Genomic DNA, 27,356 nt, shown 5'->3' on the forward strand with positions numbered 1-27,356 from the left:
TTTTAATTTTTAAAAGTGTTGTTTGGATATTTATATATGTTAATAAATATGAGTAAAATACTAATAAATTGGGTTATTTTTTTAAGTCAGGGGTGTCTAAACAGTAAACACGGAGGATACCCTCTCCACCGTAAAAAAAAAAAAATAATACTTCACTGCGAAATGCGAATATCTATTATATTTAATTTAATAGTGAACAATGCAATACGACGAAATTAATTCAGATAAATCTTGTACAACGTTAGTATCTTTCTAAGTAACATGAATTTCTATATACTTCAAAATGCGTCCAACCAATACAACTGGGTGTAGTGAAGCGACATTTTTCGAAGTGACTTTGATTTAAAGTAATTATTGCATAATATAATACGATACAAAATTGATTTTTATAAGTTAGGTATTGATACAATGAATAATAGTGGTAATACAAAACTACACAAGCCAATAATTACATTTCCAATTAGTATTAAAAATGGTTAAATAAAACTGGTTGTTAGATTTGATTGCTTAAGCACAAAGCTCATATTATATCATCTGAAGTTTTTGAGGCTAATTGGGTTATCCATTACTTCTGATAATGAATGTGGTTGTAATAGTTAGTATAAATAAATAAACTGATTATTTTTTATCATAATAACTTAATAATATAAGACAAGTTTAATGTTACAGAAAAAAGAATACATTTTGAATTATTAATAGTACAAACATTTAAGTCATTACTAGTCATAATAAATTTCTCCAATTATCATTAATTTTATAAGTAAAAATATAATATAACTTTTGGAGGAAATAAATATATGTGTGATATAAATATCTGTATATTATATTTTAATACATTTATTTAATCTTTAATACAATATTATTATTATGGAATTAAATATTTCATGCAAAGCTGTATTATGATTGATTTGAAATAATTTTAAAGTAATTTAAATCTTAAATTTTCAAAAAAAAAAAAAATTATATATAATATAAAAAATAGTAAAATATAAATTTTAAAAATTATTCAAATTTTTAGAATCACACCAAATTTGATTTGTATGATTTCCTCAAAAATAGATTTTAGAATTAATTAACGTTTATTTTCAGATGTTTAACGGTGTAATATCAAATAACCGATCTTTATTGGTTTTATTTAATACAAATAATTTTAAAAATTTATGGTAGTAAATAGGTATGTATAAACATTTTATTTTTTTACATTCAATTTGAAAATTTCTATTTTTTTCTCCATATTATTACGTTATTAAAATTAAGTTTTTATTATTTAAACGTAAGTTGTTGTTAAATATATTATTAATTAAAAACTAAATCAAATGTGATATTTTTAATAACGTAAAAATATTCTTAATTTAATGTAATAGTTGATTTTTTCTTTTATTCCTTGAATAATTTAATACCAACTTATATTTGTATAAACACATATTTTTACCCAGCAATTTTATTTGATGTTGGTTTATTATGGTCATTGTTCAATGTTTTTTTTTTCAGACAACGTTTGAATATAATTATTATGGTCCAGTATTCAATATGGCTTCTCTCATCAGCAATCATTTTTTTTTTAAATTTTATTCTTATAATATTATATTTCAACCACATATCAAATTAATAAAAAATGTAAACATTAGAATATTGAATATGTTAGGTTTACTAAAACATTTAAATATAATATGATATTCTAATTTTTTTAAAACAAAAATGTATCATTTTTCAGGTTTAATGAGTTAGCGTTATTTATAAATATGTTAAATAATATGGTACTAAGATACAATAAGTTCACAAAATACTTATTGCAAACCACAGTCTCTGTTACTGTAAAAAATTAGAGCGCACTTTTTTACAATAGAATTAATAACGTTAATAATTTTGGTCTTATAAAAATCGTATTATTGTGTGTTTTACAAAACATAAATTTTAGACAATTTTATCATAATCACCGAAAAAATACACATCAGTACACTATACCTATTATTGTAGTAGGTAATATAAATAATATATACGATTAAATAATACATTTATGAAACTAAAAGATTAACAGTTAGGCTTTACCTGATATGAATAAGTACTATGAATACAATAATAATTGTAAAGCTTGATTAGTCAACTAAAAATGTTCCATACGTGTTGTTTTTTTTTAACGAAACGCACGCTCGTTGTATGTGTATACGTACACTATTCAGTGTACACTTATTACGGTTGGTTTTTTATATTTTACTAATCTCATTTAATTTGGTGATAACATAATTTCAAACCAGCTGACCTTCGTGTAGCATACGTTAACCAATAGCTATGCATCTGACCAGTCCACGTTACCGGCACAATGTGTGTTGTTCGGCGATGAATTCATATAAAATTTTCATTTGATTCGTTACAGTAATTCGTTGTTACCGGCCATTAGTTTTGAGCGGATTTCTGTTTGTTTTTCGATATTTACCAATTAGCACGAGTGCTCGATGCAAAGGAATATCTTGTAATAAATGGTCTCTATTTTAATTTGAATTTTCAAAATCAAGTGCTTTTTATGCTCCACTAAATATCAGGTATTTAACTAAGTTATTTTGTTTTAATTAAATTGGTGTGGTGACAAAATATTATATCACGTTAACACACTGTTTTTCTATTTTATAATAATTACAAGTTACGGCTAAAAACTAGAATTATGATACTTTTATAATTGTTATAAATAATATATTTTTGAACAAGTTTTTTTTTTTAAATTGCATGCATCTACCTTACAACATATTGTAGTTAAAAAGATAATCGTGTACAAGACAAAGCTTATAATGTATTTATTTTTGTACGATTTACTTTTTAAAATAATAGACTGAAAAATAAAATTATTTATGATTTATTTCATTTAATTACTAGAATTTATCACATAAGGACATTATACACTTATGTTCAAAATATAAACAACCGTTGAACCGTAGTATTTTTAATCAAATTGCTTATCAAAACTGATTAATTTTTTGTATTTCATTGAATATAGAATTATATAATATGTATACTTTATTATATTATGTATTTGTATTATTATAGAAAAATTGTATTTACAAAATAACATATTTTAAGAATCGGATAAAATGGAAGAGTGGTTGAAAATCACACTGTGTGTAAGTTTGTTTGCAACTTTTCGGGACTTTCGACCAGTGGATTCGTTTTATACATCATATTTAACCAGTCCAGCCGTAAATTTTACTGCTGAACAAGTAAGTTTTAGTATAACTTATGCTTTATTATTTTTACAAAAGCAATTGTGGGTTCAAAACATACTTTTTTCTCTTTATATAATATTAATTTTTCATTTTCATATTGTAACAAAAGTTAAAACAAATAAAATATAAGTTTATTGAAAAAATATGCCATTTTAAACTGATTCATTATTTTCAAAGCTTAGCTGTAATATTTTGATATAAGATAAGTTATTAAAAATAATTTTATTAATTAAGATATTTTCTTTTACGATTACTAAAAGATTTATAAATTTATTATTATTATACGCTGGTATTATTACTATTAACAAATAATGTTTTGTACATTAAATTCAAAAGAAAATATATATTAACGAAATATATTATAATAATATAATATTATTATACTAAAATAAACATTGTAAATCATATTTTATTATATAATAATAATTTATCTTTACGTATGTATTAATATTGTTTTGACACAAATTAATATTTTAAGTAAACAATGAACCATTCACCAGTATTAATTTATTGTAAATTTTATTTTATTAATACTATGAAAACATTTTTAGGTGACTGAAGATATTTATCCAATAAATTCTTATGCGACTACAAGTTTAGTAATTATTATGTTTCTTACTACAGACTATGTGCTTTACAAACCAATTGTGATGTTGGACGCGTTTAGTTCGATTGTGATGTTTTTATTAGTTTTGGAACCTGTTACACTCTTTAAATCAAAAGTAAGTTTCGATACTGTAAAGGTTATGAATGTATTTTCAACTAAAGTAAATTATCATAGTTCAACAAGGAGTTATAGTATTAGATGAAAGGTTAATGTTAATATAACAACAGTTATGATAATATAATAAGGATAAATTTGTTTTTGTTTAATAATCATATAATATGATGAAACGTATACCATGTAACTTTCGTTTATTGTAAAGTGTTTTCAAATAATGTCTTGTTAACATTTTTTGAAAATTTAAAAAGTAGTTTGTTTGAAATGAAAATTATAATATATTTATAAATATTATATTTTTTAGCTGAGTATGGCATGTTTGGGTTTAACGTCTGCATCAGAACTGGCATACATGTCTTATGCATATGCAAAGGTTCGTGACCGTAGGTTATACCAAAAGATGACAGGAATCGTTAGAGGTTCAAATCTTATGGGTAAATGTTTATCGTCCACATTTGCTCAAATTGCTGTTTCATTTTTACACATTGAGTATGGATTACTTGTGTATATTTCATTAGCGGGTAAGAAACTTAACATTTTAATCATAACTAAAATATTTTATTTATTAGTTTTAAAATTGTATTTCAGGTTCATGTGTAGCATTTTTTGTTACATTTTTTTTTCCGCCAGTAAATTCAAGTATTTATTTCCACCCCGAAAGTCCAATTGATAGAAAATCAAAAGTCAACTACAATACATTCCATAATAAATATCACAAAGTAATTATTATTTTATAAATTCTGTAATAATCGTATTATTTAGATATCGTTTTTCATTCGAATAATACTTAGGTGTATATAGTTTAATGTTTAAAATATGTATAATAGCATAAATTTATATATGAGTTCTTTGAACGCACTCTAGCGTCAAACTTTACAGCTGAATCCTCAGATACTCTTACAATTATGTCGCAAGATGGCATTATACAAACATGTATAAGTAAAAAACCGACGATATACAGGTTTTAAGCTAAATTATTTTAATTATTTTAACATTATTCTAATAGTAATAACTAATATTTGATTATTATAAAGAAGAGAGAACTTAAATCTCTATGTCCAGTTTCTAAGCGATCATATTCATATTAAATACCTTTTAATAAATACAATTTTATTAAGAAATAATAGTGTGTGTTTATTGCTTATAAACAGTTAATGGGAATAATGTATTTTATTAAGTATAAAAATGATGTTTCGGCAATTGGTTATTTTTTTTATTCTTAATATATTTTCTATTATATCAAAGGGTTGTGAAATATTTTCTTTTCGAAACTTAATAGGTATCCAAATATTTTATTTTTCTAATCTAACATTTCTTAAAACGATATTTATTTTTAACAGTATACTTAATTAAAAAAAAAATATATTAATAACATGACCAAACTAAAATATATAACTTGTTAGATAGAAAAATATAGTTCAATAGGTATTTTAAAATAATACTTAATAATTACTTAATGGGTAGGTAAGTAGGTACTATTGGAAATAGAAATTGACTCTTCTTTGGTTTTTAACTAGGCACCATTTACCCGATATACATTTTTAGACTTCTTACAATATTTTTCTTTTGAAGCTTCCTTTAATGTACAAAAAAATACAAGCCTTTAAATTTGACTTCAATCACCATGATCTGAAGCATTTTTGAAAGCAATGTTAAACCGCTGTTATCATGAGAAATGTTTGATTTTATTTTTAAGATAATACATTTTTAATGGAAGTATAATTAAATTATATCAATTACCCTCATAGATACCTTGATATGTTTAAACTAAAACCAACTTGTTTTATTTCACCTCGTAGTTCCAAGTCACTTCGATTGGCAGCAGCATATAAATTATAATATTTATAATAATGTTAAGGTATATACACGACTAAAAGAAATAATTATAATAGTTATCCTGCAAAAGACGGAAAATAATTAAATAACAGCAACCATTACAAAAACAAAAATTGCATGTAAGGTACAATATTGTTTTTATTACAGCAGGTAGGTAGGTAGGTACAAATAAAAATATAAAATAAATAACATGTTACAAAAACTTTAACAGTTTATATTTACAAATAAATCGATTTTATTGTTGGAATATTTTTGCGGGTGTTTTGCTGTTTAACTCATAACCCCTATTCATAAATTTGTCAACAGTTGACTTTTTATCGAAATAAAATACCATAAAACTTCCAATGGATAACCGTAAACACCAACAAGTCAAAGAGTAAGATTGCATCTTAACGCGTATCAATGAATAAAATTGGACAATAAAATACAACTCCGTTTATACCAAAAGATGTTAACACAAAACAACATTGCTTCAATGATTTAGTCACAAAACAAAAAAAAAGGATTTTTTTTTTAGCTTTATGTAAATCTGATATTTTTTAAAATATATCTTAATATTTATGTAAGTCGATAACACATCTATATATACTCATGCTTAACATATTATTTCATTTGTCAGTTTTAAATTAATAAATACCTACATAACTACACGAGTATTAGATTTCATAAAAGTTTAAATGTTTGAAATAATTAATATAATTATATCATATTACTTATATATTTTTTTAACTATTAATTATTGAAAATCAAAAGTTTTTAAAAATGTATTATTCTTTCAGTGTAATTTAAGATAATTCAATTTTATAACTTCAACTAATAAAGAAAAATAGACTGTGTTTTGGAAAAAATATTTAGATTTACTATAGCTTTTAAATTCGTGATATTTTAATACTTTTCTTTAATTCAGGATTAAATTATATTGGTACAACGCATACTGTTGAACTATGTCTTAAACGTTGACTCGTAAAAATGATATTACGATAATACCCTATGGTGGATGTATAAAGTATTTCTCCGAAGAAAATCAAAATAGAGGGAAAAAAGTCATTTTCCACCGTTTCTTTAGTTTATTTACAACGAGTAATCCGTCAATTAAAACTTTATGAGGAAACAAAAGACTGCTTGTCGATGATAGTAATTATTTCCAAAAAGCTTTCATCACATAGTGTTTTAGTTTTGACATTTATTAATTAAATTACCCACCACAAGCGAGATTTTCTTTCCATATTTGTGTTAAGACTACAAAAAAAAAATATAATGAAGAATTTGGAATGTTAGTGTTGATGTTATGTAATTATTAATTAAAAAAAAAAAATATTGATATCTCCGTTTTTATTTGTTTACGAGGTGATCAAGTTACCGTTACACGGCTGATTTTGGACAGACATTAAGCGCGTACCTACTTGCTTTATTGATATCAAAATGAAAATAATATTTATCTTTTGCACAGGAGCTTGGACCGTGTTTCGTTGAAAAATCTCCAAAGCCCGTCCGAGTAGTATTGGATCAGTTGTACTCAGAATTAAGCGACGCGTACACCAATCCGTATTTACTCAAATACGGAGTGTGGTTTGCTTTTGCCACCGGAGTCTATTTCCAGGTAACTTAATACGTAATTCAATTTAGTAATATTACTTGCATACAATACAATCGTATATCATTTTAACAATATAAACTATATGTCCCACAAATGTGTGTAAAATGTCCAGTATATTTAAAAGTAACTTCTTGGTATACTTTTGCGTTCTGTATTAAACATAATTAAATTATAATAATAAATAGCCCATAGATATTATTCATTACTATTGATATTGATAGTGTAAAACAAAACCGGTAAAGTCGTTCTATTGTTAATTAGGTTCCTTGTCACTGGATAGGTCACTGTAAAATAACCGTTATATACAATTTTAGTTCAACAATAAATCAATCCATAAAAAAAAAATGGGCGTAAGACACGAATGAATCATCATCTAAGGATGATTTATAATTTATTTATATTACTATAAATAATTTCATTTTTAATAATAATATTATTATAGTATGTCATCTAATTTTTTCAAACGACATTGCATATTATATTGTTATGTTAAAGTTATTATAACATTATTATTAATTTTTTTTTTTTTTTATTATTTAAAATATGAAAATATACAATGTGTACAATAAGTAAATTTGATATGGGAAGAAATCAGAAATCGTTAGTGGGGAAGTTATCTAGTATGATACAATAAGTATATAATATATATATATTGATAACCTACTCGATAAATATTATTTTGATTTATTAAATTAGTAGGTTACTTACTCCATAATTTCAAAATACAAGTTGCCCGTAAAAAAAAATGCATAAACAATTTTGATATTATCAACTACTTACAGTTGGTACTACACATCATCACAAGTTCGATTGGTGTTTTTTTTTCATCAAGTCGTGCTGTGAGTTATATGTACTATAATATGATTTGACTTTTCGGCAGAATTACAGGTGTTGACGTATAATGACGTTCTTTATTTGGAATTGAATGAACGCAATCCAGTTGACAACAAGTTGTACAACGGCGGAGTCGACGCTTTGGCTTTTATAAGTGGTAAATTTTAAACACCTTAATCTTTATATATAATTACATCGTTGGTTATTGTTATTATTTTACTGTGATAACCAGACAAGTAGTTATAGTTTATATGTAATAGATAGGTGATAACGTTAAAAATGTAAACAATGAAGAATACAATTTTCAAACTTTCTTTTCTAGTTTTGACATTCAAATGGGAAATCATCTATTTTAGTGATTTCTTATTAAAACAATTTAATAATATTATGACTTTTAGTTTGTGTCCTATAATTATTGTAATGAGTATAGACGACAACATATTTATTGATGCAATATTTTATTCTATATACTTATGTAAGATCATTCAGTTCGCTAGAAATAACTCTCTCTAGAAATACTCCTATATAAAAGTGCATACGAAAATGACACGATAAAAATGATACGTAAAAATGCAAAATCATAAGAAAATATTACATTTTTTTCTTTGTTATGAAAAATGAAGATTTTATATACAAATATATTAAATCTCAAATTTATGTATGTGTATACTTTTATTATGTACATGTATGTATTTATGAACTAGTATAATATATTACAATATATGAACATGTTTGCTTATTTTCAGAATTTTGATTTTAAACTGCTATACTTTAACAATATGTGAAATATTTTAAGTCATTTTTTTTGTGTTCATAAGTTTGTAATGTTATTTTATGAATATTCATAACTGATAATAAATATAATACAAAATAATGTTATTATTGTAATTTAAAAAAATAGTAATTTTTAAGTATAATACTCAAAAATATGCTTAGTTATCTTTTAAAATATTATTTTGGGAATCAAGCAGGTAAATTAATGATGAATGAAAAGCAATAGTATGAAAGTATCAATTTTTCCATCTATAAGACAATGTTTAAATTTTTTTTAAATGGGTTAATTTTAGTAATAAGTGAAAATAATTGTTTTTTTTTTTTTTTTTAATTAATATTATGTTTTTTTTTTGGTAAATACATGTACCAAAATCCATAAAAAGTTATTAACTCAAAATCAGAAATATTTTAACTTAAATTATATTAATATAATTTTTTTTAAACTTTATTTCAGGAGCATTGTCTTCATACTGCATAGGATTTCTGAAAGTTGATTGGAAATCCACAAGTAATTTATTCCTTTTCATCGGTTCACTTTTGAGCTGCATAACGCTGTGTGTCTGTTACGTGACTAATTCTTTAGATTTGGTGTACATAATGTACATAATATTCTGTTTCGTATTTCAATCAATGAATGTTGTGGCCAGGTACTATTAAATTAAATTATAATCTATCTTTTTTTAATATATTTGTTTAAACTTATTTATTTATATGTTTCCAGGTCCGAAACAGCTAAACATTTAAAGCATGACAGTTTTGCTTTTATTTTTGGTGTCGTATTTTTTATTTCATTATTGGTGTCGAGTGTCATAACATATTTATTTGTTCAAGGTACTATTATTTCAATTCCAGTAGACGTACAGGTAATTATAATTATTATTATGCAATAATGAAGAATATAATTAAATTATTAACACGTAATTGGAATTTTGTTTGATTGATGAATCCATAATTTTATCTAATGATATCTAAAACTTCCCACCACAAGTCATCATTACCTATTTATTTAAATAAGTCTTATTATTGAAGTCTTAAAAGTGATTTAATTCTATAAATATAAATAAATAACGAGTTATCACACTTGAAATTTTGTAGTGTCAGTTTCAATATTATAATAGTAATCATCGAAATAAAGTTGAAATATTAACTAAATGTTGGATATTTTTTTATTCGTAATTTTTAAGCGGTTTATAATTATATTTAAAAAATTCTAAGAAATACACATAAAAATAGTTAATGATTACTTATTGTTGAACATTGAATTTATTATAGATAGCCATTGATTTTTATGTTTGGGCTGTATAATGAATATTCAATGTATTCGATTATACTAAAATGTATTTGTGTGTTTTTTGTGTGTCTGACGTCACCCATAAGACTATAAGACCAGTAAAAACGTTTTAATCTTAAACTTTGAGGGTGGTTTTTGTTGGTAATTTTGTTATAGTTGGTACTTATAGAAGGAAAAAAGTATCAAGTACTTTTCAAATTAATCAAGAAAAGCTAAAAAAAAAAGATACAAAAAACGGGAATATTTACGCTAATCAGTTTCAAAAATTGATTTTGGTTTTTTTTTTTTGTAATTCAAAAACCAATTTTTGAGAGACATAATATTGTTTTTAGATATTTTTTTTTTTTTAAATAGTATTTAATTTGTTATAATTTATAATATTATGATACAATTTTTAAAGTATGTTTGCTCTTTTTGTGCTATTTTTTGACGTTATATAGATAATTTGTTTAATATAACATTTATATAATGTAAGTTTATTGTTTTCAATTTATGTTGATAAAATGTTTGGTTGTAAGTCAAAACTTATGAGTTATTTTCAGTTAAAATAAAATTGTCAAATGATACATGAATTAATTGCATTTATTAATTGTTTTATTTTTATATCGTGATTATATATTTAAAAGATTACACTTTAATTTACATTACAATTCATTAAAGAAAAGTTAACGAAGTATAATATATACAAAAATATCTATAAAACGTTGTACATCATAAATTATAAAATATAATTATATTTTTTTATATTTTATTATACTAAATAATAATTGGATAGAATTATATAGGTAAATTATTATTATTTATTTTTAAAATCATGTTTTATTTTAGCGTTAAAAATTTACAATTTACAAACTTTAAATACATTATCTAACTTAACATTGTTTTTTCGAAAATATTAAATTTATAATCCCAAGATAAATTAATTATTTTGTAATCAAATTTAATGTTATTTTATAATGAGTTATAACATATATTATAACATTTTTTTCCAGTTTCTATTGTATGGATTGATTAACGGCGGACTTGCTCTTTGGTTCTTTTTTCAAATGTGCATAGAAAAATGTAGGTAATTAAATAATTATACAATTTTAAATTTTAATTATATTTAATATTTGATGTTTTTACTTTTTATTAATACCACAATGTTATTTAATTTAATATACAATGTAGTAATAATATGTGAGTAATTTATTTTAACAAATCCTTGAATATAATTAACATAATATTATGCTTTAATATGTTTTGTTTAGTTACCGCATCATTTGATACTTAAACAGTTGAATGGATGTAATATTTAATTATTTATACCACAGATTATACTTGTAAGTAAAAATAATAATATAATATAACCCATTCGTTTTTTGGTAATTTATCAGTAAATGTATTTATATACTGGTAATTAATAATTAATTATGATATAATTAGTTGGTATAATTATTTGTTGTGTTAAATAAATAAAAAGCTTATTGTAGTAACAAACAACTATAATTTATAGTTGTACAAGCATTAAATAAAATATAATACACCTTATAGCTTATAGGTACATAATATTTACCTAATAATATTAACAATATAATATTTTTACTGTGTATATAGTGTCTATATGTTCAATATAACACATAATACTTATAGAAATTATTGTTTGCTAACTTTAACTTGTATAGGTCCCGACCAGGATTGGCTTTTAAAGATAGTCATATCAGCCTAAACCAAGGTCTACTGTTTTAGGTTTTAAGTAGGTACTTCTGTGGTATCTACCTATTTAATGTATTTTAGTGTCGAATCGACACAGTAGACAAATTAAAATCAGACTCAAAAAATAATAATTATTATATTCTAAAGTTAATTTCATAAAAATGGCGTATTATTAAACGATCCTTCTTAGTGACAGAAAACAAAAATACATGTAGATTATTATCATAGTGCATTCTGAATGAACAAACATATTTTGCATTTTTATAGAATTTATATACATGAGTGCATATTATTTTCTAGTATGTTTGTCCTTTGTATTGTTTGTTCACTCAGACAGCCAAACATTGTCTTGGTATGATATAGCTACGATGCATAAGTATAAATATATCACTATCGGGTGGTGGCAATGTATTTTTAAGTTTTCGAATGAAGCAAAAAATGCATAATAATTTTATTTCAGTGTATTCACGTTTGATATAATTAAGATGTAATATAAATTATAAAAATATTTCATTAATACAATTTTAATTATTTTTAGTTTTTTTACTTGAATATTATTTACAGAAATCAGTTAACTTTTTTTTACTTAGTAGAATAATCAGTTTGGATTTAACTATATAGACGATGAGTAGTGAAAATAATTTATGTTCAAAATTAATAATATAATATATAGCCTAAAAATTAATTTTTTTCCAATAAATTATAAATAAAACATACAATATTAATTTTGAACACAAAAATTGATTCACATGATTATATATAATATATAAATATATATATAATAATAATAATATAATAATAATATATATATATATATATATATATTATATATATTATTATATTATTATTATTATTATTATTATTATTATTATATCACATGATTCTGTGATAGAATCTGTAATAGTCGTGATATTAACTTTGAGTAGCTTATTTTGTTGTAAAATGTCTTTCTGGTTTTTCATATTTTATGTAGAAATATATTTATTTTTTTATCAAATCAGATAATGTATATTTGATATCGAGTGTCATAATGGATATGTCTATTATGTTACCCTATTTCTAGACACGTTATAATGTAATAACTCATGGATAAAAATGAAGTATAAAATTACAAATGTAAAAAAAAAAATTAGCAATTTTAAAAAAATGTCCTTGTTTTGTTGATTTGCTACAGTTGGTTTAGTTTGTTAGTTTGAAGGTCAAACCATGTTTAAGATCTGTACTCGTATTTTGTATTTTAATTTACAATATGTAAAAATTTTAATTTCTTATTATTCGCGATATAATACGTATTTATTCTTTTTTTAATCTTAAAACTTAAATCTAATAGTATATGACTAAGTTCATTCAATTTAACTACGGAATAAATTGATAATATATTTAGCGTTTTAATTGCCAACCAGGCTAATGCTGACCTACAAAATACATTTAAATAATCAAAAGATTCCAGATTTTCTACTCTAAATCACTAATGAATTAAGTCCAAATTGTAAAGTTTAATTATTTATTAAAGTTAAAGCAGAAAAAATGCATTGAAATTTGTAATTTAATTTATTATCGTTTTTATTTACATTGAACTGAATTAAATTTCCAATTTAATAGTTAAACCAATTATTATTTTTTTGTTTCTTACGATAATCCAGTAAGATTTTCTTGAGATTAAATTGAATAAAAAAATGCTCAGTAACTAATATATCTGATATGATATACTCTAATAACCAGAATGACCACTTTAGTATGTATAGCCCAAGTCGCATTATGTTACCAGTGAATGAACATTTCTGCTAACGTTAATATGTTAAATGTTAAACAAGTGACTCCTAAAATGAACATTCCACGTTCAAATAAATTTTCTTTGAATTACCGAAAAGTTATTTTAAACAAAAGTCCCATAGCTGTATAATACTAGTATGATATTACAGACTTTATTAAACTACTTTTTAATTTATAAATTAAACAATAGTCGTACAGGCTCACGCAAGCTACTCAAATGTCATTTCAGTTAAAGTGATATAAATATTTCATTTCATTTTGAACACAGTTGCCCGTTTTAAAAGGAAATGTCAATCTATTTACTATGAATAATTTCAGTACATTTTCAAAAATCATATAACTGAAATATAATTCATTATTTTCTATCAAACATAATCTCGTAGATACAATGATTTATTTTAATAAAATAAATAAATATGCAAACTATAAAAAAATTATAGTTAAATACATATTGCATACCGAAAACAATATTAATCATTATACATAAGGAAGACAGTGTTTATTTTATTTTTTATTTTTATTTATTAAATATTAAAATATATTAAATATAAGAAATCATCACCTCTTCATATATAAGATATATGACACAATTTGTTAGTGAAAATTATGAAAACATATCTTCACTTAAATATAGTATTAAATCAATAGTATTTGTAGAATTTTCGTTTGTATCATTGATCTTGATAAAAGCAACTATATTTTTTTTCAAATATTATTACAATAAATAATAATATTCAACTATACCTAAATAGTATGCTAGTTTGAATGAGTTAGATAAAATTGAGGAATGTCAGACAAACGCCCATGATATTATATTTTATATAGCCTGCTCGGAATTTAACTAAAAAAGGACAATATTGCACAACGTTTTGTTACATTTTTTTTCTTTATATAAATACCACTGAGTTAACATTTTACTGAAGATATTATATTTTTAAATTAAATCTCGTTAGGTTATAAATAAAATAATAATAGAGTAATTTGAATGCTATTATATTTAAAATATGTTCAACGAAGAACTCATAAAATAACACTTTTTTTATAATACGGTTTAAATAAATTCAAAATAATACATCTTTTAAGTTATCAATAAGTAGGTGGAAAAGGACAGTTCTGGATTACCTCTCCCTGATGTAAAAGATAGCAAATGCTGTATAGGCAACAATTACACATCCACCTCCCAAACCCCTTCGAAATTTGTATTAATTAAACAATATAGGCAATCTGTAACACATATTAACTCTTTACATGAGGCGCCGCCGCCACCAAACCCAGCGTTATCTATCACATATTGTTATTAAATAAATATTATTTCAAATTTTTTTTTTCGTTTTCAGAGATCTTAGTGACAACAATCACATACGACTATAACATAATATATTCTGACCTACATCCTCATCTCCCAGCCTCTACATCCTAGTCCTAAACCGACACCGAATCGCCGTCGCCGAACTCACCACCAGTCCCTTCATCGTCTAAACAAAAGAACAGTTCATAAGAATAACCGATTATTGTTAAAGATGCAATTCCAATTATTATAAAATATATTATTCTAGACATACCTAAAATATTATTAATATCCATTACTACAACCACTTAGGTCTATTCTTAAAAGTGTCTCATAATATTAAATGTACATATTAGTAGACATTAGAATCCGCCACCACCATACGACACACATCCATCCATTTAACTTAACCCATACCCACATTTACCCAATATTATATAAATCTCTAACCCAAGTCAAACACACATACACATATATACATGTATAAACATACGTTATCCATAACAAACCCACCACATCCTTGTCATCAAATTCGTTCCAGATACAAACCTGTAAAAACCTGCAGAGATATGCTTGAGTATTGTCGGTGAATACTAGCCAGGCAGTAGTAGCAAAATGAAATCAGTCCGTGTACTACCCTTCAAGTGTCAGGTCGTATTAATTCAAGAGTTTTCTCAGTTATTTTACCATTGTTTTAAAAATGTTATTATTAACAAATATTATACTTCGCTTTTTTACCACTATATTGTACGCGTGCGCTAGTGAATCGCGTAGATAAAATCATTTCACACTAATATTTAAAGTAAAATATATTTGACTATATTTCATTACTCATCTTTTCGTTGAGGGTCTTGTTTCGCGAGTTCGACTAGTGTTTTCAGTTTTAAACGTGATCATGTTTTCGTGCAGTGTATGCGATAAAACCTTAACTAGAATCTGTAGTCTACGCAGACATGCCAAGTCACACGATGTATCCAATAAGATTTCTTGCAATATTTGTTCACAAGTGTTCACGCGAAGAGATAACCTCATCAGACATAGCAAAGAAAAACATCGTAAGTATTATTTTTTCACAATATACATATTTATTAGATAAAATATTAATAATAATACTGTTTTCAGGTTCAAATATTGTAATCCAACCGACTAATTTGAAACCAACTGAACAAATTTACGATTATGAAGGTAAATATCTCATTTATATCATTGTATACATAACTTACTTATATTACTTTGTAGAAAACGATAAAACATTTCGTGTAGGAATATAGCTTTATCAATGAATTATTAAAGCAAAATATTGCTTTATAAAAAAACTATTTTAAATAAAAATTATATTATTTTTTGTGTTCAAACTGTTAGGATACAATACTTATACAATTAAAAGTATCTTGGTGAATATACATAAAAATCATCACTTCTTATTAAAAAATAGGAAATAATAACCTAAATTGTATAAAATTATGGAAAAATATCATAGTTTAGATAAAATCCTGTAAAACTAGCATAGTTGGCCCCATTAATAACATACATACATATTAAGAATATTAGTAAAATAAATTGTTAAATAATTTTTGGTAAAATCATGTAATATTATATTAAAGTAATTGAAAATATTTCCATACGATTATTGTCATAACGTTATTAAAAGTATAAACAAAAAATTTTAATATATTATGTATATTTTTAAGTATAGCTATAAATGTTTTGATAAATATATTTGATCATATATATATATATATATTAATAATACAATAAGAATTTCTTATTTTTCTATGAAAACATGTAAACATTTAATATTATTCCTACTGAAAACATAGATGGGTACATATCTAAAAATCTTAATAATATTATTTTAAAAATTACATAATTAAGACAAGAACATAAGTAAATATTAAACATTTCTATAAAACTTTTTCATAAACCGATATTCTCATATCATTTGTGTTATACATATTATAATTTTATAAAACGTACTCAACTAAATATAATATATGCATGTAGACATTGAAATGCAAGATATTTAAAATACGAATTTTTTTCATTTATTTTTCTTATACACTTTTTTGTAATAGTAAAATATGTATCTGATTTCAGTTCCATCCGCATCAAATCGCAATAGTCTTAAGCGTGGACATCATGTGGAAAATTCAAACGAAGCAGTAAATGTTAAAAAAACACGCATGGACATCGTCAATACCCGTGGTTTTGTTAAGACAGGCACATCGCTCTCAAATAAAATCAATTGGTATTACATGAAAAATACAGATAATTTGACCAACTACAGTAGTTTTCTAGTAACGTCAAAAAGAGACTTAATACAATTACTCAAATCGCTATCAACTAAACATTCAATTAAATAAAATCTAAAATTGGAAGCTACATACATAGACCATATGTTGACAATTCTGCAGAGAATAGAGCATTTAAGACCTCAGCAAAGGAATTTTTATGGATACAGATATCGAAGCCAAGATTGATATAGATTTTGCTAATCTTATGTCCGAGGAAGACGTTTATACTTCGAAAAGAAGTGGATTTACTTAACAATCAATAGATGGCTTGTTGTTGGGCGTATATAAATATATACCTATGGGTGGCTCGTCATATATTTCATTACCAAATGACATTAAAAATAAAACAGCCGTAATTAACCTACAGAACTCAGACCAAATTTTTTCAAGTGGACAATTTTAGCAAAACATATGTTAGACAATACCAAAAATCCAGTAGCCAAAAATTATACATTACACGAAGAAAAATACAATTTTTCCGATTTAACGTTTTCATCACCCATCATGGAAATAAAAATATTTGAAAAAAATAACCAAAACGTATCTGTTAACGTGTACGGTTTAAAAAACAAAAAAAGGGTGAAAAATATATTATTTATCCACTTAGGTTCATTAATGAAGAAGAAAAAGATCATTTTTATCTCTTACTAATTACCAACGGAGATAAAAGCCACTACACGTATAAATCAAATTTCTCACTACTTGTCCGTGTACAAAAAACATCACATGACGGTCATGTAATATTTTGCGAACGGTGCTTCACATCATTTGACAGCCGGCCCCAGAAAAATATGCTAAGCGGACAAGCAGCACTAGAACAACACAAAATGATATGTGGAACACACAAACCTATCCTAACTCAGGTGCCTGCGCCCGGTACAATATTAGAGATCGATGGCTGGAAAAAAACTCAACGACACCCTATAGTTATATATGCCGATCTTGAGGCACTTCTTGTTAAATATAAAAAAAGAAAAAGCGAAAAAACAATAGCTTTTCAAAAACATAAACCGATGAGCTACGGGTTTGTCGTAAAGGCTACAGAAAACGTTCTCGCAGAACTGCTAGAAAAGTTCAATTTACCACAAGAACCCCATATTTTTCGTGGAAATGAATCTCGTCAAGACTTAGCCAAAAGATTCGTGAATGAAGTAACAGAGATCGCAAAAAGAGTTCAAGATTTGCTTAAAACAAATACACCCATCATAATGACTAAAGAAGAGCAAACAACACATATGATGACAAATACTTGCAATTCGTGTAAATGTCATTTTTCCAACAAAAACAATAAAATGGCGGATCACTGTCACTTATCGGGCAAATTTAGGCAAACATTTCATACCATGCTTTCTACACAATTTATCAAATTATGACGCATATTTTATCGTAACCGAGTTGGGTTAAGATTCCAAAACTATTTCGGTTATACCAAATAGTGAAGAAAAATTAATTTCATTTTCAAAACATGTGACTAACAATTTTTCAATAAGATTTATAGGCTCATGCCGTTTCATAGTATCGAAACTATCAACACTTGCAGACAATTTAATAACACCCGGGTTTGAAAGTTCAAAGAGAGAGAGCAAAACACTTTTTTACCGAAGATATGCAGCTCGTTACTCGTAAAGGTGTATACCCTTACAAATATACTGACAGTTGGAACAAGGTCGAAGAAACAAATTTACCAGAAAAAAGCTATTTTTATAGTACACTAACAGAATCAAATATAGACGATAATGAATACAAGCACGCCAAGACTATATTATTCCATTTTAAATGCAAAAATCTAGGAGAATAAGACCTTTATCTCAAAATCGATGTTCTATTATTGGCCAATGTATTTGAAAACTTCAGAGACATGTTAATTTCAATATACAATTTAAACCCCGTTTTCTATTATACCGCTCCAGGATTCAGTTTCGACTGCATTTTGAAATATACTAACGTTAAACTAGAACTACTCTCTGACTTTGGCATGCACTTATTTTTTGAAAACTCAATCCGCGGCCGCCTCACACAAGCTAGCATGAGGTACGCTAAAGCCAATAATGAAAAGACTCCAGATTATGACACGACTAAGCCAAAATCGTGGATAGTTTATCAAGACTGCAACAACTTGTACAGGTGGGCAATGTCACAGTACATGCCATACGGTGACTTTAAATGGGTTGAGCCTAAATTAGACGGATTAGATGTTTTAACACCTACTTCTGATGTAGGTAGAGTATATGAGGTAGACATATCATACCCACAACATTTACATAACAAACACAACGACCTACCATTTTTACCCGAGAATAAAATTTCTCCATACGTTAGGTTAGCATTACCATAGCATTTGCTATCTTTTACATCAGGGAGAGGTGCTCTAGAACTGTCCTTTTCCACCACCTACTTCAATAATAGGATTTTAATCGAATTGGTAGTTTAATGATTTGAAATACATAGTATTTACATGACACAATATTTTTGTATTTAAAAAATGATGAATCAAAAGTATTAGAACTAATGTTATCTTGTTTTAAATTGGAATTACCATAAAGCAAAAGTATTATATGTTCTTAAAAATATCGATCTTGAAAATGTTGAATTATAATGTAAGCAATCATTTCCAGAAGTTCATGTGCAGGTACAGCAATATAGAAAATATAGTAGCTGTGATTTATTTTATAGTGTAATAATTTCTTTCACGGATGTATTCATTGATGTTTTTCATTTCGAATTACTTGGATGTCGCAACTTATAGTTTTCGTAAAAATCAAATATTAGGTATAGAAATGTATTAATCGATATATATTATAATAATAATCCAAAGATTATATTGTGTAAAAAGTTGCAAGAATACCATTGTTTGTGTGGGGTTTTTAACCAGGAAAACATTTCCAATAACATAACTCACAAGAACGCTTGTTGCAAAATTTCGACCCACTGTGATAATCTAACACATTGTTTCAACGTATGAGTATCGTAATGGTGACAAATGATACGGCTCATTTTGGTGGTCTAGAATTTGAAACAAAACTTGTGGACTAATTTGATTTTTTTCACACGATTATTAGCCAAATAACAACTTAAAAACTAAAAGTTTTATGGTATAAAAAAAGTATAATCATTTTTCACTCGACAAAATACAAGCAACTTAGTTGTAACGCCCATCAAAATTAATTATTGTGGAACAATAACTTTTTATTTTACAAAGTTATAGTGTGAAAAAAAACCTTCATAAGTAAGACCAGTTTATTAAATAACCTTGCAATAAGCTTTTAAATTAAATAAAAAGAATGTTAAATGATATAATATAGTAATGAAAGTATTTTTTTTTACTAGGAGGATGTGTGTGTTTTTTGTATCTATCATTATGTTTCAGAGCAGAAAATTTGTTTCAATTATAATTTTTTAAGGTACATTTATTGATAGTAAATTGAGTAAAATAAACAAAAACAGCAGGAAATAAGTAAATTTAATGAATAGCAGTTTTTAGCAAATTGTATTTTGTTTTCTTTTAATTGTTCAGAAAGAAATCATTAGAATTTTTCATAGCTTATAAAGTTATACATAAAATAATGTAAATATAACTTTGAATTTTTCAGTTTATTAAAATCTACTATGTAATAAAAATAAGTTCTTTGGTTTTTAATATTGCTTTTCATAAAACACTTATTTTTAGTATTAAAAAAATGATTAAACTTAATTAGGTACCGAATAAATAATGATAGTTGAACTTTAAATTATAGTCGAAATAGTAATTTTTTGTTTGATACATATTTTATTTTTAATCTATATTGTTGGTTTTTGTAAATCCATGATGTCAATTGATTTTTTAATTGTATAATATTAGTCCTGAAGATGAATATGAAATTTTCAGTTACATAAATTTAAAGAGAAATATTGATCCAATTCCATATAAGCAGTAGATACGTTTGATAATTTATTTGAATGTACATTTCATAAATATTATTTGAATCACATTTATTAATAATTCTTGAAAATGTGTTAGCCGAAAACAAAGACATTATACTGAAATAAATATAGTTTTCTGCACTCAAATCTTGAAATGCCCATTGTATTGTTAAAGAAATTGGAAAAGTTTACCAACTTGAAATAGAGTCTAAAAATAATTAAATATTTAAAGCATTTAAAATGTTTAGAAAGTAAAAATATAAATCTTCAATTTAAGTTTATTGCTTTTATGATCATTATTTGTTATGGCTAAATTTGTTCTTAGTAAATCGAGTGATAAGTATAATTTATTTATTAATGTCGCACTGTTTCTTAATATTTAAGCACTTAAATTTTATCAATAATAAAATACAAGATATTTTTTAATAAATTTATATAATTGACTCTTCTAATTATATCATCAAAAAGGAATTTTTAGGTATGAGTAATGATAAAGTTGTAGTAGATGTAGTAAAATGAATAATAATGGTTAATATTAATGTATACATTAATAATAATTCTGAAAATATATTTTATTTACGTAATTAATAATGATTTTAAAATATATAGCTACTAAAATAAAAGGGACTTCATAGCTGTATTGTTATGATAAAATATTGTATATTATGTCTTACCCGGCTATTGTAACAGCTATTTGTCATTTATAATAATATTGAAATATATATAATATTATTGTTATTTTTCATAATATTGGCGAATACTTTTTATACGAATTTAAAAATAGAAATTTATATCACCTACTAACCTACTTGATACAATTTAAGATATGATTATTCCTCTTTTTTTATTTTTATCTTTATTTATTATTTTTTTTTGTTTAATTTTCGTTTACTTGTATATTTAGCATAGATACATTGTATGAGCTTATACGGTTGTAAGCTATTAGAGTGGATTTTATAATAATTTAGTGGTTGACGAACGATGAAGATGTTTCAATAATTTGTGTGAAATATATTATAATATATAAGATATTTAATTCGAAAATGTGAAATTAAGAAACAAACCCACGCGTAATATTTACATATATATAAGCTTATAAACAAAAATGCTGAGATTGGTGATAATAATAATGCATTTAACCCGAGAAATCAATTTGAGAATATTATAACGTATTATATTTTACGAAAACACGGTTTTCCATTATTTTTTCGTTTGGTAATATTATACCGTTCGGTAATAAAATAATTTTATTTCATCCGATAAGTCAATTTATTTTTATAATAAAATGACCCCAGTTAATCGCAATCATTGTTATATTCCAGTTTCCAAGTCGCCGTCGCGAAACGAGTCCCCGAAGAATTGTTATTCGGCACAAGTATTTAGCATGTGTTTATTTTTCTTGGCTCTCGGTATTTTCATAATTTATCCCCCCCAATGGAATGGTCCCAAATGATCGACGACGTGGACCGATGCCAGTGTGCGTCCAAATTACACCGATTCAGACGCATCACGGATGATCTCGAAAAATTCTTATACAGAATGTCATTTCACGTGTGGTTGGACGCAAAAATAATAATATCGCCGCGACCGCGAAACAGAAAACGTTTCACGTAGTATTGACGTATTGCACACATTAATGCCGGAAGTATTCGAATATCCAGTGGAAAAAAAAATACACGAACACAAAATATAATTATATCTCATTGTTGCAACGCATCATCATCAACGGCGTAACACAAATTGCGTTCTGATTCTCTGAACTAGAAGCACGTTATAATGAATCGTATATGAGACCAATGTGCAACTACGGGTACTCGTTATATTGATGTTATCTAAATATTGATTTTTTATCAGTCAACAACGTTTTTATGGAAAATGCGCGAGTAGGAGGTTTATCTATTTTCTGTGAAAAAAATTAAAAAATGTACTCTGACGTTAATAATTAAAAAATAATAGAATTTTACCACCGTTCACTGATATTCGGTAATCGGTATAGAACTATATTTTTAATTTATTAGAGACAGTCGTGTTTACACGATTTGTAATAATTCGTTAATTATTGTTATATTAAAATGAATTTTCTTATATAAGACAATATAATATTATATAGGTAAATGATACTCTACGTGAAACCGTCAATATACACTTCATAAAATATTAAACATGACACAGTTCATTACGTAAAAACGCAACACTAGATTCCAATTATACCCGTTAAAATTTTCAGAGAAATTTGTGTATTGTTAAATTTTAATTATAACTATTGAATAATATACAATTTTTTTGATTTTTGGTATAGCTTTAATAAATTAGCTTGATTTTAATTATGAAAAATCTTCAATATAGTAAGATAAACATTTTTTCACATTTAAAAAGCTATAATTATTGTTAATGTTATTTAAAATTCTTCGCAAGTGGTATTTATGTTAATTTTAAATATAAAACTACATAGACCCAATTTTATTTTATGAATGTTAGAAGTTCAATTTAAAAAAAAAAATTGATAGCAATTTCGTAGTTATTTTCTAGTATTTAGTAAATTTATTTTCAATACCTTAAACTTTAAAATTAAATACAAGATTCCTCATTAGTTTTTCTTAGAGATATTAAAAATTTAAAAACATATATACATAATATTTTCAAAAAAATTGTAATAGTTTATGATATGTAACCTATCTAATATTATCTCACAATAATATTGTAATATCGTTTATTATTATGGTTGGTATGACAATATGAACTCTAGATATTTTTAAAACTTATTTGTATAATAGATAGATATATTTTCATAGGTAGGTACATACAATTTATTTTATGTAGTTTATTTCAAACCTAATAGATTCGACCACCTCCTGTTGTGTTTGATCATCATTCACAATAACTAATATAAAAATAAAATGTAAACATTGTTAATTGTTTTTTGTAAAGAAGACAAGTTTTTCTTTTGTTAATTGAAAACTAGTAAATTCTTACAAAACTTTGTAGTAATTATTGTGATAAAAACGTAATTGTGAAAGAAAATATATCAAATTAATCACAGCACCGTTTCATAAAAAAATAAAAAGTAATTCAGTTATGTAGGATATACAATATTATTATTAACATTCGACTAATAACACTGTAAGAGAGAAGAAAGAAAATAATATAAAAAAATAAGTTTCTTGCATTGATGCCCTCAGAATGAAAGTGTTAATACAAGTTGTTTCATAAGGTACGCGTTATAATTAGTATATATATACTTATGTTGAAAAATCTGAAATCGTTGTGTACATTGACAATATACGTAACTGTGAAATTATTTTAGCCGTTATAATTAATACTATTTTAAATCACAAAAATAAATAAATAAATAAAAATAGCAAAAATAGCATTATTTTTAAACATCAAAATATTTTGAATAACTATTTAAAAGTCATAATAATATATTAATAAATAGTTTATCTAAGTTATACATTTTATATACCGAAATGTCTAGACAACTTTTATAATTTTGTCTATTAAATTAAGAATACAGGTCATAGTTATTAAAAGAAAAAAAATATATAATTTGTAAATTCGCATTGATAAAAAGTTATTTTTTAATTTAAAAATGCGTTTCCATAATGTTAATACTCCAAATTATATGGTTTTTTTTTCAAATATACAAAAATTTATTTGAAAACAAAATTACGCGTAGCCGTCAAACGAAACGTACGCGCAACTTAATAATGATATTATTATAATATATTTTTGTCATTTTTGCTATTCTGTTACTTGTTTTTGTTTTTATCAAACAACGAGAAAACTACTAACTCGGTGCATTCCGTTCGGCGTTCTGCCGTCTTAGCAACGGCGTTTAGTTTTCCACTGGTTCCGGGACGTCGGCACAGGAGCTGCGTAACACGCGCGTCTAGCGATAGAAAATCCGCGAGCACAATGCAAACAATGTAATAATTCTTTGGGCGAGTCACCCCCGTTCCGGTGCCGTGGAGGAAGCGTTGAATCTGGCGAATAAAAGCGAACAGGGGCCGCTAAAACAACACGAGAATGGTAATGTGCGAGCATTTGACGAGAACATTAAAATATATTCCCGCATTCACACACAACGTTTCCGGAGATATCTGCAATCGTGCGAGTGTGTATATGTTATATTACATATATATATATATATATATATATATGGTTGTATGTGCGTATTTATGATTTATACATCGTGCAACGTGTTGGGGTCCAAAATGTATACAGGGTGATTTACCAAACACGCTCACCCCTTTTTTGCCCTTTAATGATGTGGTGATTTAAGTTATGACTTCTATACCAATTAGACGTGTATTTATATTAAAGACCATATTTTCAAATATTTGAGTTTGTATACCGTTCAAGGAATATCATGTGGAGGTGACACAAGCTCTTTAGTTTTCTTTAGAAACCTAATTTATATTTTTATACTGCAAGTATAAAAAGATAGTTAGATAGTTAGAAGATAGTTATTTACTTATTTGAAAGCTTTGATGCATGCGTCTAAATCAAATTTCAATGAATTGTTTCTCAGTCGATTAATTATAAAAATAAAATGGCCACGTAACATCCCTATCATATAAGATATATAAAATTGACCAAATATTTATTCTAGTAATTGCTATACTCATACACGTTTTATGAATTATTTATAATTGATAAATTGTCTTAAGGACTATAATTATCCACAAGTATAAAAGGTAACTTAGGAATTAATCGGTTAAACTTTGATTTAAATACATCAATAGTTTTGTTCTAAGAATATCAAACTTAATTTAAATGTGTAATAAAAATATTATAAGATAAATTAAAAAAAAAATAAGTTAGTATATTGTACAAGTAGTAGTTTCGACTGTTTTTGAGTGTACTCTGGGGTTAGATAGGTATCATAAACTGTCATTGGGTAGGTCACTATAATGAAAATATTCTAAAATATATTATTATTCAAGATAGTTATTTAGCCTTTATTTTTTAGAATATTTTATAATTTATTTATATTAATTTTAGTAGTATTGATTAAACTTAATTATATCAAGAACATATGTATTATTATATTTTATCATTTACAATTATTATTCAATAATATTATTGTAACATTGTATTGTGTATTTGTATTGCATTAAATTATATTTAATGTTAGTAACGTACAAGTAAGTCAATATTGGTCGTAAAACAGTGTAAATAGTTTTATGTTAAACATAACTTAAAACGAGTCTAAATATTTTTTGTGCAATGAAAATAATAAAAAAAACGTCATATCGAAAATTTCAAGTCTCCAAGATATTTTTTTTTTAAATTCCAACATAATGATTCAAATCTTTAAAAAAAATCTTTAAGTTTCATTTGAATAATATCCAATCTCATAAAAATTTAAACTGCAAACTCTCATAAAAAATGTAGGTACAAGGATTTAGTCTAAACTTTTTTTTTAAATTCTTGTAATAACAACTTATGAGGAATTTTGTATTAAATTTTTAAGTATATTTTAATGCCTAAGATTTTAAAATAAAAATTGCTATGAATTTTCAACTACAAAATAATTTATGACAATTTAAACTCTCTGATGTAATTTTTTAATTTTTGAATAACAAATAAAAAAACTAAAATTGATGACCACATCCTTCCTTCCCACAAGTACCATGTAAGATATAATTTAAACTAGAAACAACCATCTATGTTGAAGATAAAAACATTTTTATTGGCTTTTCTTTAAACTGAACACCAAATAAAATCAAAAAACAAAAATTTATTTTATAAAGACGACGCAAGAGCAAATAATTTGAGTGTTTTTATTTTAATGTTTAGGGTAAATTTTAAAAATGATCTATATTTTGAATCACTCTCAATTTTAATTATATAATACAAGACTCTGATGTAAAATTTGTATTTCAAATATAACAAACTAATAATATATGTTATTTTACATTTTTAATTTTATACTATAATATCCATGGTAAATATATGAATTATAATAACGAATGTCCCATTTATAAATATAACTTTTTAAAAGAATTGTAATGTTTTTCATAGTTTTCGGTAATCTTTTTGTAATATTTAGAAAACTAGGTAGTAAGAAATTCCATAAACGACTTCTGTGAAGTACCATTAGTGTCTAATACAAATTTATAGAGAAGGTTTGTA

General features: G+C 24.9%; 2 protein-coding genes and 2 pseudogenes across 3 annotated transcripts; all 4 read left to right on the forward strand.

Moving 5' to 3' along the window:
* Positions 1–2,321: 2,321 nt before the first annotated feature.
* On the forward strand, positions 2,322–15,261 carry LOC113561293 (thiamine transporter 2-like). 2 transcript variants are annotated; one of them, XM_026967628.1, is made up of 12 exons: positions 2,322–2,540; positions 3,040–3,209; positions 3,767–3,937; positions 4,241–4,457; positions 4,525–4,655; positions 7,223–7,372; positions 8,258–8,360; positions 9,432–9,624; positions 9,699–9,840; positions 11,261–11,330; positions 11,519–11,590; positions 15,074–15,256. In XM_026967628.1, exons 2-11 carry the CDS (start codon positions 3,084–3,086, stop codon positions 11,539–11,541), a joined length of 1,326 nt encoding a protein of 441 aa, XP_026823429.1. In that variant the 5' UTR covers positions 2,322–2,540; positions 3,040–3,083; the 3' UTR covers positions 11,542–11,590; positions 15,074–15,256. The 2 variants fall into 2 exon arrangements, 1 of the variants encoding a protein (XP_026823429.1); XR_003406153.1 differs by lacking the exon at positions 2,322–2,540 and having other exon boundaries at positions 3,084–3,209; positions 11,261–11,334; positions 15,074–15,261.
* A 658-nt stretch (positions 15,262–15,919) lies between these two features.
* On the forward strand, positions 15,920–16,295 carry LOC113549038 (hypermethylated in cancer 2 protein-like). The gene is made up of 2 exons (XM_026950187.1): positions 15,920–16,079; positions 16,147–16,295. The coding sequence occupies exons 1-2, from the start codon at positions 15,920–15,922 to the stop codon at positions 16,293–16,295; spliced, it is 309 nt and encodes a 102-aa protein (XP_026805988.1).
* A 912-nt stretch (positions 16,296–17,207) lies between these two features.
* Positions 17,208–18,691, forward strand: LOC113549047 (annotated as a pseudogene).
* A 233-nt stretch (positions 18,692–18,924) lies between these two features.
* On the forward strand, positions 18,925–19,843 carry LOC113561295 (annotated as a pseudogene).
* The last annotated feature ends 7,513 nt before the right edge of the window (positions 19,844–27,356 follow it).

The sequence above is a fragment of the Rhopalosiphum maidis genome, chromosome 4, assembly GCF_003676215.2.
Source record: "Rhopalosiphum maidis isolate BTI-1 chromosome 4, ASM367621v3, whole genome shotgun sequence".
Classification (NCBI taxonomy): Eukaryota; Metazoa; Arthropoda; class Insecta; order Hemiptera; family Aphididae; genus Rhopalosiphum; species Rhopalosiphum maidis.

Excerpts from the sequence above, each read along its gene's own strand:
- LOC113549038 (XM_026950187.1), top strand. The coding sequence starts at position 15,920 with ATGTTTTCGTGCAGTGTATGCGATAAAACCTTAACTAGAATCTGTAGT. Across the intron at positions 16,080-16,146 it reads ACATAGCAAAGAAAAACATC|GTTCAAATATTGTAATCCAA; the intron begins GTAAGTATTATT and ends TACTGTTTTCAG.
- LOC113561293 (XM_026967628.1), top strand. The coding sequence starts at position 3,084 with ATGGAAGAGTGGTTGAAAATCACACTGTGTGTAAGTTTGTTTGCAACT. Across the intron at positions 9,841-11,260 it reads CAATTCCAGTAGACGTACAG|TTTCTATTGTATGGATTGAT; the intron begins GTAATTATAATT and ends ATTTTTTTCCAG. Across the intron at positions 11,331-11,518 it reads TCAAATGTGCATAGAAAAAT|TTACCGCATCATTTGATACT; the intron begins GTAGGTAATTAA and ends TGTTTTGTTTAG.